General features: G+C 38.2%; 1 protein-coding gene across 2 annotated transcripts in view; it reads left to right on the forward strand.

Annotated features, from left to right (window-relative positions):
* Positions 1-17,040, forward strand: part of LOC111155590 (cyclin Y) — a 223,229-nt gene that overhangs the window by 178,063 nt on the left and 28,126 nt on the right. For both annotated transcript variants that reach the window (XM_022515841.1, XM_022515840.1), the window contains 4 exons: positions 169-269; positions 6,451-6,486; positions 7,625-7,682; positions 7,769-7,888. In XM_022515841.1, coding sequence (XP_022371549.1) covers positions 169-269; positions 6,451-6,486; positions 7,625-7,682; positions 7,769-7,888 — 315 coding nt within the window. The remainder of the gene's footprint in view (positions 1-168; positions 270-6,450; positions 6,487-7,624; positions 7,683-7,768; positions 7,889-17,040) is intronic.

A 17,040-nucleotide genomic window follows, 5' to 3' on the forward strand; every position in this document is an offset into this window, starting at 1 on the left:
TTCACTGTACAAAGAAAGTGTTTTTATACTGTTCTTGATGGTGGTATTAATATTTCTTGCTAAAACATTTTCCTTCTGTGGTCTGATATCAAGTTTAAGGGGATGATGTTTCTTGGAAGAATTGTGAGTTCCATTTAATTGTCCTGTCTTGTTGCCATTGTTTTCTAGCATCCTCCAGGACAAATAGCGAGGAAATACAGCTCCTGCTCCACTATTTTCCTAGATGATAGCACAGTCAGTCAACCAAACCTCAAGTATACAATTAAATGGTGGGTATACACATTTTTGCTTGACTAAATGCTTTTTTCTGTTCCTTAACCTGACAGCTAACTGGTTGGTTGTGGGGTCTGGAAGTGGTAAGACTGGGCTGGAGGACAGGCCTTTAACTATTGAGGATATCTGTTTAAAAAGTGATTTTGGTAGTTAAAATGTGGGGTGTTCAAAATATTTGTGTACATTTACATAAAAGACCAGATTTTTAAATTATTTTAAATGTATATGAGAACATGTATTTGATTTCTACCTCCCCACTTTTTATTAAAGCCATCCTGGAATAACTCTACTAACATTTTATTTACCTTTGAAATAAAGAGGGGCTTTTGTGGTCCCATTTAAGACTCAGGGCTACAGTGTATTTGCCCAGAGTTGAGAGATCTGAGTCCTGATCTTGGCTCTTTAGCAACAGGGAGGGTTTGGGTAAGACCCTTCTCTTTGAAACCTTGTTTTAAAGAGGGTCTTAAGGGGAAAGGGGAGTCTTTGGATAAAATCCTTTCCCCTTTGGGCTTCAGTTTCCTTATTTTAAAATGGAAGGTAAGAGGGAAGGAACACTTTTTTCTTGTAATGTTCCCCCATTAGCATTGTGATAATAATGGCCTTTGACAGAGATCGCAGAAAACCTGATGTGCTGGGGTCTGTGGTCATCATTTCAACTGCAGAAAACCTAGGGTATTTTATTTTTATATGTGTTTAAGAAATTACACATTTAACAACAGGCCAAGTTAGTGTATGATGTAAGTGTTTAAATTTCTAAATAAGAAGTATTCTTTCATTTCAGTGGGCCATGTTTTCAGGCTTAGAAGCCCTATTCTGAGTGTGGCCATATGTAACAATAAATCACAACCTCAGTCAGGCAGCAGGGACTGTGTCAGTCTTCTGCGGACAGCAGCCACTCCAGGTGCTGGGGGGAGGTGGAAGATGGGGCCACTTGGAGGGAGGCTGCCTTCTGTCCTCAAGGGTTGCATGTTTTCTAAGATCTAAATAGAAATGCAACTTCTTCCCTTATTACCTTGACATTTAAGGGCATGATAAATGGTGAATGGGCATAAACCCAAACAGTCCACGTTTGTGGCTGGGAAGTGGTTTGCATGTCATAGCCTTTGGGGCACGGTTTACTGCCAGGATATAGGAAGTGCAGTACTTCTTGGGAGTATTTTCTAGAGTAAATCATTAGTGATTGTGGAGAGGAGCGGAAAGCCCTGAGGATTTGTGTACCATGTAGCTGTTGGCGTCCGCACAAGTTCCAGAGAGCCTGGAATGAAAGCTGCTAATCTCTCTAATCCTGGGATCCTCTTCAATGGGAGGGGAGGCCAGGTGGAGTGGGGGGCACCTTCACTTTCACGGCCAGCGGGAGCTCTTGGGATTTACAAATGGATCCGACTCAGTTGTTCAGTACTTCCCCCTGGATAACTGAAAATGACCACTGGTTGTGACATAGACACTTAGGAGCCTGGTGGGAAAACTGGTTAACACTTGGATATTTCAGTGTCACCTAAATTATAAATGTGCTGCTGTGCAAATTAGTGGTTCGAAGCTCTGGCTACACCTTGGAGTCCTCTGGGAGCTGGGAAGTATGCTGGTGTTTGATGTCTTGCCCTGCAGATCTGGTGTCTGGATTTTTAACACCCTCCTTAGGAGATTCTAGTAGGCAGCCAAGTTTGAGAACTCCTGATGTAAGTGGACAGTTGCTCTCCCCTCCCCCACCAAAGTTCACTCGAAACTTTTAAATTATAGGTTAAGATGTGGAGAAAGAAGAGCTAAAAGCTGGCCCAGTTAAAGAGTAGACTGTTGAAACAAAACATTTAGTGTAGATACTGTGACTTCCCTGATCCAGAAGACATGTTCTTTGCACCACCTGAAATCCCTTCAGTCAGTAGTTCATTTATTTGTATCTTGGACCTGGGACTACGGTGGACCCTAGCCGAGGTAGTACCATCAAAATCCTTCCCTGTAAATGCCTGCATCCCACTTGGCTGTGTTGTAGTCAAGGAGCGGAAGAGTAGAAGACATGGGTGTTAACAGGCCTGTCTGAGCGTTAGCCAGGTCTTTGATGGTGTAAGGGGAGAGGGATACTCGGAAGGAGTCGTGTCAAAAAGCGGGGTAGGAAGAAGCTAAGCCCGAATGCCCTCCTATTCTGGAACTCTGCCTGGAACTTAACCCAACACCTAACAAAAGGAAACTCCTGTTTTCCTTTTTCTGCTTTCCCTAAATCTAGGCCCTTTTCTCGGTCCCCTTTCCTGGGACATTAAAAATACCAAAACCATTAAAACTCTTGAGCTCCATTATGGGCATGGTGAGTATCTGTGGGCTGAACTTACTTCCTGAAAACCAAGTATGACCTTGTTTCTTTGAGAAAATCCTCTGATTTCTAAACATCAATTTCTAACTTAATTTTTTAAAAGAAAACCCTTCTGCAAAATGTGGGCTGCCAAAGGAACAAACATATTTACAAATTCTAGTTGAGGAATGCATGGGGGTCAAGTGCTGTTCTAACAGTGAACGAAAAGTTTTAAATGTAACAAGTTTGGGTATTCTGTGCTTATTCTTCTCAGAGGCATAATTTCTTTTTTGAGAACTTGATTTTCCCATCTTTCCCCTAAATGCCAACAGCTGTGTGGTATGAATTTAGCATTTGCTAACCAACCCCCATGCCTCTGCAGCCGACCTCCATCTTCCCTTCCAAAATCCTATAACAGGCATAGGAATGATGATGAGTGAAAAGGGTCTAGGGCTAGTGGAGCCCCATGCACACTAGTGGCCAAATCACCCATGGACCTTGGCCTCCGAGGGTTGGAGAGCAGCTGCTTGCCTGCATGCCTTCACCCCCTGCACCTCCTCTTTGCTGCTGGAACCCACCATCTCTTGGACTTCAAAGGTTTCAGGATTGTCATGTGCTTTGCTGATTTAGCTCTAGGTCAGAGGATAAGTACAAGGCCAACAGCCACAAATCTGTTTTGTTTTCTTCATCAGGAAAATAGCATTTCTTTATTCCCAGCCGTGTGGCAAACACAGTTGAGCAAACCCTTTGGTCCAAATATACCTCTGGTTTGACCCCAGCCCAATTTTCGTGAGATCTCACCATTTTCTGAGGATGTAGCAGAACTGACCAGGCCTCCGAAGCCCAAAGTGTGGGATTGATTTTCAGCTGACTGCCCCGTGCTCCCACAATTACTCCTTTCAAGATGACCAACTAAACTGGCCCATGGAGCTGTGCTGTATGTGAATTCTGAGCTTGGTTTTCCTATTTTGGGGGATATCATCTTGAGTGGAAACTGTCCTACATTGTGGCTCTCTTTTTCCTGAAGATCTAAGGCCATGATGATACCCAGTTTTGCTTTTGGCTTAGGAGATTCAGAAGATAGTGACCTTGGGGCCCTGAAGATTACACTCAATTTGCAGAAGCAGAAGCACGCCTTAAGTTGAAATTATGCTAGGGTAACAACTATAATGATAATGAATTTTGTTTTAGAACTTTGTTTGAAATAACACTTTTATATATTTTGTTTGGTTATAATAACAGCTCTGTAATATAGGTTGAATTGTCCTAATTTTGTAGGTAAGGAAATATAGGCTCTGGGAGGTAAATGAACTCCAATAAATGAAGCAGCCAGGTTTTAAACCCAGTTTGTTCTCCCTATCCAGAAATACTTTTCCTGTGTCATGCTCCCTTACAGAGGAGGCAAGAACCATTTTCTTCCTCAATAAATCGAAGTGATTAAACTAGTCACTACACCACATCCAGTCATATGAAACATCAGTTTAAATCTGACATTAGATTAGAAAACAGTTTTCATCACAGCATGACTATTAAATGAATTAAACAGCAATTTCTTCCCTTTTCCCAGAGGCAACATGGTAGCACAAAAGGGCCCCAAACCACTGTACCAGTCAGAAATCCTGGTGTCCAGTGTCTGAACCTGAATTTTTCTCACTTATGAAATAGAGTTGATAACATCTACTGTTTTTCATTACAGAGCTGTTAATGTATGCTTGAAAACTGTATAATTTTTATTTTTTAATTCTGAAGCCCTCTCACCCCAGTTATAATTCCTTTGTCAGCTTGGACACTCTTGAAGATGTTAGGAGAAAGAGAATATATTGCCATTTGCTCAAGAGGACTTCTAACACTTAGCTGAAATCCTATGAATGAATATGTCCAGAGAGAGAGAGTGCCTTGGAAGATGAGAGGTTTCTTGTCATTGTCATAGGAAGTCATAGGGAGCCTTTGAGCTGTTTGGAATCCAACGCTGAGTAAGGGGATGTGTTTCGGACTGAGCCTTCCACCTGCATCCTGTGCCCTGGATGGCGGTTTCTGTGCTCTGAGTACCCAGAGCACAGTCTGATGCAGCCAGCTAGTGGAATTCTTAGAAGCCTAAGCATAAATTCTGTTCTCCTCAGTAAATTTTGAAGTAAAACAAAAGTAGTGGAATGATTTAGACAACTTACAGAAGAGGAAATTAAAAAAATATATTGGCCAGTTAACATGAATAACCCTGCTAACTTCATAGGTGGTCATAGGAACTCACACTGAAAACAAGTACACTTCTTTACCTCTCCGGTTGGAGAACCGTTTTTCAGAATAGTCAAGGTAAGTGTCAGCAAGGATGAGGTTGCAGCAGACACTGGTAGGGAAGTAAACCAGCATCCTTTTTCTGCAGAAATTGGTGGCAGTGTATGTGGGGAGCCTTACAATTGTTAATGACTTCAGATTGGATAATTTCAATTACAGAATGTTTCCTTACAGAAATAATATGGTCCCAGGTAGCACAAGTACTTATCTATGAAGGTATCAATATGGTGTTAATTATAATTGCAAATTACCAGACACAAGTGTTGAGTAGCAGGGCAGTAGTTATTCAGCAGCTATACAGTGGACTGTAAGCAGCCATTTAATGTCATGTTTTTAAAGCATATTTTAATGGCAAGAAAAATATTAATGAGGAAAAAATAGTATGCAAACCTGTTTATACATATCATTTATAGATAAGAATAGATATCTTTTTTTCCTTTTAAGGATTTTATTTATTTGACACAGAGAGAGAGAGCACAAGTAAGCAGACTGGCAGGGAGAGGGAGAAGCAGGCTCTCTGCTGAGCAGGGAACCCCATTTGGGACTTGATCCCAGGACCCTGGAATCATGACCCAAGCTGAACGCAGACGCTTTACCGACTGAGCCACCCAGGTGCCCCAAATAGGAATAGATACCTATGTATCTCAAGCTAACAGTAGTCATCTTTAGGCAGACGATTTACTTTTTTTTTTTTTTTTTTAAATATACTTTCTGTATTTTCCTGAAGTTCTACAATATGAATGTAACACATTTTTTAAATCAGAAAAACATTATTTGGAAAAATATATTCAGGGGAGGGGAGTATCTTCATTAAATTCACATCTTTTAAAATGTAAAATAAAATTTTAAGGTAGTGTTAAAATAAGAGTTATAGGGATTCCTGGGTGGCTCAGTTGGTTAAGCATCTGCCTTTGGCTCAGGTCATGATCCCAGGGTCCTGGGTTTGAGCCCCACATCGGACTCCCTACTCAGCGGGGAGCCTGCTTCTCCCTCTGCCTGCTCTGCCTGTTCTGCCTGCAGCTCTCTGTGCTGCTGCCGTCTCTCTGACAAATAGATAAATAAATAAAATCTAAAAAAAAAAAAATCTGGGGGAAAAGAAAAGTTATAGTACTATTTCAGTAAGTGAATGAATAAGTTAGGTGGATTGCCAAGAGATTATTGATTTAAAAGAAGAAAAACCCAGCAAACCACTGTGGGTGATACTCAAATTTTTAGGTAGTTATATAGAAACTACAGTTTTTCTAAATTAGGAGGTACTAAGTTGGAAATTTCCAATGGTATTTGCTTTTCAGTACCTGATTTTACAAAAGTGCCAACATTTTACAAGTGAAGAAAGCTTAAAATTTCAAGTAGAAAGAGAATTTGTTTCTAAATACCTCTTGAAGTTTTTGTATTCCTGGAAAAGATTTAATAGTTGCAGGGAATGAGTACAAGATTGACTTCCTTTGGAGAGTGTGATTTCTTGATCAGTGTCTGAATTAAATGGGACTATTCAGTTGAATTGTTTGACTTTTACTTCAATTTATATATTTATGGTCAGAAAGATAATATATAACATTTTGAATATGCTTACAAAACATTGAACCCTGCATTTTATTTTACAGCGTAGCTCTCGCAATATATTACCACATCAAAAACAGGTATGTGGATGATTAATTTTGTGCTAAAAACATTACACATTATCTCCTATATTATTTCTCCTATTTTTTTCCTCTTATGTTCTAGTTGCTTCAGCCTTTGTATTCTTTACTCATGTTGTCATGGAATTTCTAGAGTTAGTTTAATTTACCAAAACTTCCCAGGTAAGTGCTGAACTGCTAGCAGCTCAGTCAGAGGGAACCAAATGGGTGTTCGTGTTTGAAGCCAGCAGAACACAGCAAACCTTCTTGAGAATGCCCAGCTTCCTTTTTACTCTTGAGTTTCTGTATAATTTGCTTAAACAGTCTTTCTTTTATAAACTACTATTTTAAAAATTTACTATGTGCTACTTCAACACGAGAAAAAATGTTTATAGTTTTAAATGAGAAGAAACTTTGGTGTAAATTTAGATGTAAACTATTTTAATGTAGTAGAAGCCTTCTCTCTGGTAGAAGTCAGATGACAAAACAGATGAAGGAGGAGCCGGCGCGGTGAGGTGCGGTGGTCTCTGTGGTGCCCAGGTCAAGGCACTGTACGTCCAGTGCAAGTGCCCTTTTGATGGCATTTACTGGCCTTGTAACAACCAGCCGTTCTTTTAGAGATGTATGGATTACTGAGTTAAGGTTTTCTACACATTACCTCTTGTTTTTCAGTATAAAATCGTGAAACTCTTAATGAAGTATTTAAGTTGAATGTTGTGAAAATTTCAAATTAATTTCCAGGACACACTGAATGTTCATTTTTACCCTTGAACTTCTTTCCTTTCAGCTACCATATAGTGATGGTTTAAGCATATCCATTAGCCTTTTGCTGAGAAGCAAGATGTTTAAAGAAGTTTGTCACTTGCATAGATTTGGTTTATTTGAAAACTCAGAAAATGAAAATCTAGATTTTTTTTTTTTTTTTTTTGCTTAGGTTAATTCAGCTAAATGTGGTTTATAACCTTCATTTCATAGACTTTAAACAGAAATGATTAAATATTGTACACAAGAGAGATTATTCGTGGATAACCAGTAGCATCTCTGACATCTAACATTGACTTTAGTTTTTTGAAATATGTTAAATCAAATGTATTTTTATTTTATTTTGAGTGACATTCTTGCAGAAAGTAAACTCCATTTTCTCTTATTTTCCCACCAGGGACCCAGATGGAAGGATGCTCTTAGATATTTTTGATGAAAACCTTCACCCTCTTTCGGTAATCTCTTCCTTCTGATGGTGTTTAATTATTTCTCTTTTGTTTTAATTGGGTGGCCAGTCATCTGAAAACATTTCCTTCCCCAGAAATCCGAAGTGCCACCAGATTATGATAAACACAACCCAGAGCAGAAGCAGATTTACCGGTTTGTTCGGACACTGTTCAGTGCTGCTCAGCTGACGGCCGAATGTGCCATTGTCACCCTGGTGAGTGCCTTCCCAATGACCACAGCCGTTTTCTAGATCACCGGAGTGGGTACAAGCAGGGAGTCTCACCAGGTACCCTCGGGAAACTACATCTTCGCCTTCAAGGTTGTCTCCCCGTGCCGCCCCAGGGAGAGTACAGAATGGATCTCCCAAAAGGGGGGTGTGAAGTCTGTTCCACCGTCCCCACCTAAAGTCAGTTGTAAAATCACATTCAAAACCAATGAATGTTGAAACATTAAATGCACATAAGTAAAACCTTGGGCTAAAGGGGAGTAAGAAGGACCAAGGCCACTTACTCCCTACTAATGTCCCGGTTTCCTGTTAAACCCTGCAAAGGTTTTAATGACCTTAAGAAGATGTGATGAACACATACATCCTCTATGACTCCTGTTATAGGAAGAGGTACTATATGTTGCTGCCTTCTTTTTTGTGATTTTTGTGTCAATAATGTGTTTGTAAGATAGAGACAACATGGACGTGTACTTTAAGACTCACAGAGATAAAAATCTATAATCTTACTTAGATTCTTAAAACTTTAGGGGCTATTTAGGTCAAATCTCATTTGGGAAATAGATGGACAGTAGAACCCATTCTTGCTGACCTTTTATTTTACATTGCATGCAACTCAGATAAGCAGTTAGCTGTGCCTGTGAGTGAGCCCTCCCAGAGGGAGAGCAGAAAGCCATTCCCTGTTGCTTCTGAGAAGAGATTGTTGTCCACTAGAAAGTTTACAGGCCACCCAAGGACCCTTTGTATCTCTGCGACACTAAGAGCTTTATGCCCTTCAGCTAATTCAACAGTAAACCTGTTTGTTTATTCATTCAGTGGCTTGTCGTTTGTGTGTTCAGGCTTTCTCTCACTGAACTTGCCACCTAATGGGTAAAACAGACATTGAGCAAGTAATCATTGGGTATTTGGAATGATAATAGCTCTTCGGTCCTATGTGAGAAGTATATTTATGGCTTAGTTGTTCACCCAGTGGATTTCAAGTTCTTACAAAAACATGCAGCAGGGAAACAGGGTTGAAATTGTTGTAAAGGGAAATGGTGATAAAGAGAAAAGGAGGGTAAGAAAACCAGATGAAACCACAGATGAGATTCATACTAAATTTTCATGCCATGATGATTTATTTTGAAGCTGCTGTGGATGGAACATGGTGGGGATTTTTTTTTTTTAACCTTTAATTCTTAAGAAAATTATGACCTGACTGTGACCTGATTGTTTAGACTTATTAGCATGAAGAGGTTAGTGTCCTGTGGAGGACAGAGAGCTGAGATTTTAATCCCTGCCACTCCCAGCTTTGGCAGAGATGTTGAGAGAACATCTAAAGTGCATTCCATTTCCAAGGGTGACAGGGAGGATTGGTTAATTCATGTCTTTGGAGTGCTGTAGGAGTGGTGCATTTTTGTCAGTAATTATAACTACTGAAATCTTCACTTGTCCTCTTAGATAAACTGGTGCTTAGCAGGAGGTTAGCTTGTTTTGAGGTCTTGGTAGTAGTTACTGCAAAGCAAGTATTTCACAGCTTAATTAACTTTATTCTAAAAGAGTCACAGTAACTTTACATCACCAAATGTATGTTTTTAGCCTAGCAGAATATTGGGAAAGCTCTGCCATTGATATTGACACATGAGGAAATTAAAGGGGATAGGTAACTGAAATCGCTCTTTGCTGATTTCTGATAAGTTTTCACTTAGGGGCATTGTGTAATATTCCCACCCACAGCTGTGGGTAGCCGGGGTTGGGTGGAAGACCATGGTGCCCAGCTGCCCCTCTATAGAGCCCGTCCTTTCCCGCAGGGGTTATTAGAGCTGGGTTAAACTTAGAGCTATGAACAGACAGCCATTTCAGTCCCATGTGTGATGCTTGGATAACAAAATACAGCTCCCTGTCTAAGCCAGGGATTTTGACTATAAGGATGAGAAACCCACACAAAGAGGCCAAGGCAGGAGATTTATTGGAAGGTTCAGGAATCCCATATATCTGTGTACTCACCCTACAACAGGTTCCTCTACCCGTCTCCTTTCTGGGGCTGCCTCTTCTTGTCTCTGCTCCTCCCTTTGGGTTTGTAATATTGAATTTCAGGTTGGCTTCTGGCTGGTTGGACGTGGCAGGGAAGTAACTGCCCTAACCTTGACTGTCCATCACTTTTGCACTGAAGGCCCAACACTGGCTAATTCAACCTTTTGGGTTTAGTTCATATTTTGGAGAGGTGATGAATTTTGATTGGCTTTATCAGTGACTAACCCAGTTCCTTCAGGTCAGATGTTTACCCTTAGAGCAGTCATGACCCAGAGGTGATAGGACAGAGGGGCCCAGGGCTCTGTCCTGAACCATTGTTTTTCTTACTCTGTTCAAAACCTTCAGTGGTTCCTCATCTTCCTCAAGAAAGACACAGAGAAGGCCCTTATGTAACCTATAGCAGGGTTAGGCCACCTTTCATTTCAGCTCAGCTGCCTCTCTTCATACCAGTACCTGCCTTGGGACTTTGGCACGTGACACCGCTGCCTGGAATCCTCTTTCCCGATAAGCATGTGGCGCCACCCTGCCTTCCTTCAAGTCTTTGCTCAAAGGGCACGTCCTCGAGGCCATCATACTTTGAATTGTAATCTCCCTCCTCCCCCACATTCCTTTCTCATCATTTCCTGCTTTGTTTTTCTTCATAGCACTTGTCACCAATTAACATTTTTTTATGTTTTACTCGTTTATCTTATTTTGTTTATACGTTCCATGATTAAGAGGTTTTTAAAAAATCTTTTTGTCTTTCTTGTTCACTGCACTGTGACCAACATCTGGAACAAGGCTGGGTGCCTAATAAATATTGAATATCAAAGTAAGTGTAGAATAACTGCCTACTCCTGAGGTAATTGAAAGTGGTATTGATATGCCTTGCACTTTGCCTGAAACATAGGGGGAACATTCAGGAGCTACTTGTGGTAGTCTTCTCCTACGCTGGGAGTTTTATAACTTTAAACTCCTATTCTGCTATTTTGCTTAAGGTATTAAGGTAAGCCTTCTGAAGGGAGGGTGGTGAAGTCATTGGCCTGGGGACATTGCTCAGCCGATCCCCTGAGTGTTGCCTATAAGGTTGGTTCTATCTGGAGGGCCGCAGTGATGGGTGATGGGAGAGAGAGAGGAAGTTAGTTAGTAGCTGATAGAGAGGAGTCGGGCATAAAAAGAAAGGGGGAGTGGAGAAGAAATGGGGATGGCAACAAATGGGACTAACCAGACAGAAGATGTATTACCTTTTTATTAATTTCTTCTTTTTTGTAGCTTTATTGAGATATAGTTTAACTTACCATAAAATCCCCTTATTTAAAGTAAGCGCTTCAGTGGTTTTTTGGTATCTTGTGCAACCATCACCACAGCCTAATTTCAGAATATTTTCATCATCCCATAAAGAAACCCTTTAGTAGCCACTCCCCATCCCCAGACCCTATTCTAGACCCAGATAACCCCACCATTCTATTTTCTTTCTCAAGGGATTTGCCTATTTTAGGCATTTCATAGAACAAATTGATACAATATAGCCTTTTGTGACTGGCTTTTCACTTACTGTAATGTTTTTAAACATAATCCATTTTGTAACATGTAGAGTATTTCATTCTTTTTTATTGCTAAATAATCTTCCATTTTGTTTATTCATTCATCAGTTAATGGACATATGAGTTTCTGTTTTTTAGCTATTATGAATAATGCTACTGTGAACATTTGTGCACATTTTTTTTTTTTTGAGTAGGCATATATTTTCATTTCTCTTGCTATATACCTAAGAGTGGAATTGCTGGGTCATATGGTAAGTCTTTAATTTTTTTGAGGAACAGTCTGTTTTTCTGTGTGGTGGTACCATTTTACATTCTACTTGGCAGTTCTGTAATAGGAGGGTTCCAGTTTCCCCACATAATATCCTTGCCAACACTTGTTGTTGTCTTTTTTGATGTTAGCCATTCTAGTAGGTGTGAAGTGTTGAGCATCTTTCCATGTGTTTATTGGGCATTTGTTTATCTTCTTTGGAGAAATGTCTATTCAAATTCTTTGCCCATTTTTAAATTGGGTTGTCTTTTTATTATTGAATTGTAAGAGTTCTTTATATGTTCTGCCTTAAAAGTCCCTTGTCAGGTAATGATTCACAAGTATCTTCTCCTATTCTCTCTGTTGTCATTCACTTTCTTAATAGTATCATTTACAATATAGGTTTTTCATTTTCATAAAGCCCAATCTGTATGTATTTTTTCTTTTGTGTTTTTGGTGTTGTATCTAAGAAACCATTAAATAACACAGGGTGATGTGATTTACTCTGATGTCTTCTTTTAGGAGTTATGTAATTTTAGGTCTTATATTTAGGTATATACATTTAGGTATGATCCATTTTGAACTCATTTTTGTGAGGTAGGGATCCAGATTTATTCCTTTGCATGTGGATATCCAGTTGTTGCAGTGCCATTTGTTGAAGAGACTGTCCTTTCCTCATTGCATTGTTTTATAACTCTTGTCAAAAATCAGTTGACCATAAATGGGCAAGTTTATTTCTGGACTTTCAGTTTTATTTCATTGGTCTGTTTGTATTTCCTAATGTCCACACCACACTGTCTTGATTACCATAGCTTTGTAGTCGAAGTTAGAAAGTGTAACTCTCAGGGCACCTGGGTGGCTCAGTCAGTTAAGCGTCCGACTCTTGATTTTGCCTTAGATCTTGTGATTGGGCTCCGTGCTGGGCATGGAGCCTGCTTAAGGTTCTCTCTCTCTGTCTGCCCCTCCCCTCACTCTCCCAATCTCTCTCAAAAAGAAAAAAAGAAAGTATTTCTCTGAATCTTCCAACTGTGTTCTTCTTCAAGATTTTTTAGCTATTCTGTGACCCTTACATTTTCAATTTTAAAATCAGCTTGCTAGTTTCTGCAAACAAACAAACAAACAAACAGAAACAAAACCAGCTAGGATTTTGTCAGGGACCGCATTGAATATGTAGATCAATTTGGGGACTATTTTAGTCTTAACACTAGTAAGTCTTCTAGTCTGGGAACATGGGATGTCTTTCCTTTTAGATTTTCTTCATTTTCTTTAAGCAGTTTTATAGTTTTCAGTGCACAAGTCTAGCACTTCTTCATAAAATTTATTCCTAGGTATTCTGTTTCATGTAATAGTAAGTGGAATTGTTTTCTTAATTTTCATTTTCAGATTGTTTATTGCTAATGTATAGGAATATAATTTATTTTTGTAGATTCATCTTGTATCCTTCCACATTGCTGAACTCATTTTAGTCCTAATAGTATTTTACTAGATTCCTTAGAATTTTTGATATGGAAGGTCATGCCATCAGCAAATAGATACAGTTTCACTTCTTCCTTTCTAAGCTGGATGGTTTTTCCTGGTTTTTCTGGCATATTTGTCTTAGCTAGACCTCTAGCACAGTGTTGAATAGAAGTAGTGAGAGTGCGCATCCTTGTTTGGTTCAAAATCTTGTAGGGAAAGCTTTCCGTCCTTTTCTGTTGGGTAAGTTAGCTGTGGGTTTTTCATAGATGCCTTCTGTCAAGTTGAGGAAGTTCCCTTGTGTTCCTAATTTGTGGAGTTTTGTTTTGTTTTTCTTAAAAGAGTATTAGATTCTGTCAGATGCTTCTCCTGCATGTATTGAGATTGATCATGTGGTTTTTCCTTTACTTTATTGATATGTTAAAACCAACCTTGCATTCCTGGGATAAATTACCCACATGGTTGTGGTATATAATTATTTTTATGTGTTGCTGGATTTGGTTTGCTAATTTTTGTTGAGAATTGTTGCATTTATATTTGTAGGGGATATTGCCCTTTGAGTGTATTGTGATCTCTTCGGTTTTGGAATCAGCATAATGCTGACCTCATGATTAGGAAGCATTCCTTCCCTTGCTGTTTTTCTTTTTCTTTCTTTTTTTTAAATTTTAATTTTCATTTTTTATTGTGTTATGTTAGTCATCATACCATACATCATTAGTTTTTGATGTAGTGTTCCAAGATTCATTGTTTACATATAACACACAGTGCCCCAGTGCTCCATGCAATATGTGCCCTCCTTAATGCACACCACCGGGCCTTTCTGTTTTTCTGAAGAGTTTGAGGATTGGTGTTAATTCTGATTTTAAATGTTTGGTAGAATTCACTACTGAAGCCGTTTTGGTTAGGATTTTTCTTTGTTGGAAGTTTTTATATTATAAATTCAGTCTCTTTCCTTATTATTAGTCTATTCCAATTCTCTATTTCTTCTTCATTTAGTTTGTGTCATTTAGGAATTTGTCCATTTCATCTAAGTTATCCAGTTTGTTGGATAATAGTTGTTTATAGTATTCCCTTATAATTTTTATTTCTGTTAAGTCTATTGTAATGTCTGCTTTTACTAATTTTAGTCTTCTTTCTTTTTTTCTTGATTGGTCTGGCTAAAGGTTTATAAATTTTAGTGATCTTTCTAAAGAACCAACATTTAGTTATATTGATTTTCTATTTTTCTGTTATCTATTTCATTTATTTCCACTCTAATCTTTATTAATTCCTTCCTCCTGCTTACCTTAGGTCTAGTTTGCTCTTCTTTTTCTTCTGGTTACTTACAAATACTGTTTAGAAAAATCAATTGTATATTATTTTACTTGGTAGAAAATTAAAATACCCAAGCAGGAATTAAACTAAAGAAATTACAGCTTAAGGTGGAAGGCTAGGTTATTAATTTGAGATTTCTCCTTTTTTAATATGGGGATTTAATAAATATCCCTCTAAGCTTCAGGTATTTTACATAAATTTTCATATATTGCATTTTCATTTTTATTGATGCATTTTCTTGAGTTAGTTCTTAATTTTAGATATATAGGAATTGCGAAGATAGTACAGAGTTCCCATATACCTCAAACCTAGTTTATTTCTAACATCTGTAATATTATATAACATCTATAACATTATTTTTGGCCTCTTATATGTGTGTATTTGTTACAATTAAAGAACTGATAGTGATTAACTACAGTTCATGCTTTATTCACATTTCCTTAGTTTTACCCATTGTCCCTTCTCTTTCCCAGGATCTCATCCAGGATACCATATTATATTTAGTTGTCATATCTCCTTAGGCTCCTCTTGTCTGTAATTGTTTCTCAGACTTTTTTGTTCTTTTAGGTTTTTATTTTAATTACATTTAGTTAATTTACAGTGTTATATTAGTTCCAGGTGTACAATATAGTGATTCAGCAATTCCATACATCTTTGCTTATTACAAGTGCACACCTTAATCCCTATCACTTATTTAACTCATCCCCCTGCCACCCTCCCCTCTGATAACCATTAGTTTGTTCTTCCCCTCTGATAACCAAGAGTTTGTCTCTTGGTTTGTCTTTTTCTTTTTTTTCCCTTTGCTTGTTTGTTTTGTTTCTTAAATTGCACATATGAGTGAAGTCATATGGTATTTATTTTCTCTGACTGACTTATTTTGCTTAGCATTATATTCAGGCTCCACCCATGTTGTCGCAAATGGCAAGATTTCATTCTCTTTTTTTATGGCTGAATAATACTCCATTGTGTATGTGTGTGTCTTTGTTTGTGTATGTATATACCACATCTTTATCCATTCATCAATCAGTGGACACTTCGGCTGCTTCGGTAATTTGGTTATTGTAAATAATGCCACAGTAAACATTGGGGTGCATGTATCCATTTGAATTAGTGTTTTTGTGTTCTTTGGCTAAATACTCAGTAGTGTGATTGCAGGATCATATAGAGTATTTCCATTTTTAACTTTTTGAGGAACCTCCATGCTGTTTTCCACATAAGCTGTACCAGTTTGCATTTCCACCAACAGTGCATGAGCGTTCTTTGTTTCTTCACATCCTCGCTAACACCTGTTATGTCTTGTATTGTTGATTTTTGCCTTTCTGACAAGTTTAAGGTGGTGCCTCATTGTGGTTTCGATTTGCATTTCTCTGATGGTAGGTGATGATGAACATCTTTTCATGTGTCTGTTGGCCATCTGTATGTCTCCTTTGGGGAAATGTCTGTTCATGTCTTCTGCCCATTTTTTTAATTGGAATATTTGTTTTTTGGGTATTGAGTTGTCTAAATTCTTTATATATTTTGGATGCTAACCCTTTATTGGATATGCCATTTGCAATTATTTCCTCCCGTTGTGTAGGTTGGCTTTTAGTTTTGTTGATTGTTTCTTCTGCTGTGCAGAAGCTTTTTATTTTGATGTAGTCCCAAGAGTTTATTTTTGCTTTTGTTTTCCTTGATTCAGGAGGCATATCTAAAACAAAAACTTGCTATGCCTGACATCAAAGAAGTTACTGTCTGTGTTGTCTTATATGGTTTTTATGGTTTCAGGTTTCACATTTTGTTGTTTAGTCCATTTTGGATTTATTTTTGTGTATGGTATAAGAAAATGGTCCAGTTTCATTCTTTTGCATCTGGCTGTCCAGTTTTCCCAGCACCGTTTATTGAAGAGACTTTTTTTCATTGGATATTCTTTCCTGCTTTGTTGACAATTAATTGACCACGTAATTGTGGGTTTATTTTTGGGTCTTCTGTTCTGTTCTGTTGATCTATGTGTCTATTCTTTGCCAGTACCATACTGTTTTGATTATTTCACTTTGTAATAGAACTTGAAGTCTGGGATTGGGATGCTTCCAGGTTTGCTTTTCTGTTTCAAGATAACTTTGGTGTCTTGTGGTTCCATACAAATTTTAGGATTATTTGTTCTAGTTGTGTGAAAAATGCTGTTGCTGTTTTGTTAGGGATTGCATTAAATGTGTAAATTGCTTTGGATAGTATAGGCATTTTAACAATATTTGTTCTTTCAATCCATGAGCATGGAATGTCTTTCCATTTCTTGGTTTCACCTTCAGTTTCTTTATCAGTATTTTATAGTTTTCAGAGTACAGATCTTTCACCTTTTTGGGTAGATTTATATCTAGGTATCTTATTGTTTTTGGTACACTTCTAAATGGGGTTGTATTCTTTCTGTTGCTTCCTAATTGGTGTGTAGAAATGCAAGATTTCTGTACATTGATTTTTGTACCCTTGACTTTGCTGAATTTGTCAATTCTAGCAGTTTTTGGGTGGGGGTTTTCAGGTTTTCTGTATGTATTGTCCTGGTATGTCATCTACAAATAGTTAAAGTTTTACTTCTTCCTTAGTGACTTGGATGCCTT

This window comes from Enhydra lutris, unplaced genomic scaffold (assembly GCF_002288905.1).
Source record: "Enhydra lutris kenyoni isolate GAN:26980312 unplaced genomic scaffold, ASM228890v2 scaffoldscaffold42, whole genome shotgun sequence".
NCBI classification, from domain to species: Eukaryota; Metazoa; Chordata; class Mammalia; order Carnivora; family Mustelidae; genus Enhydra; species Enhydra lutris.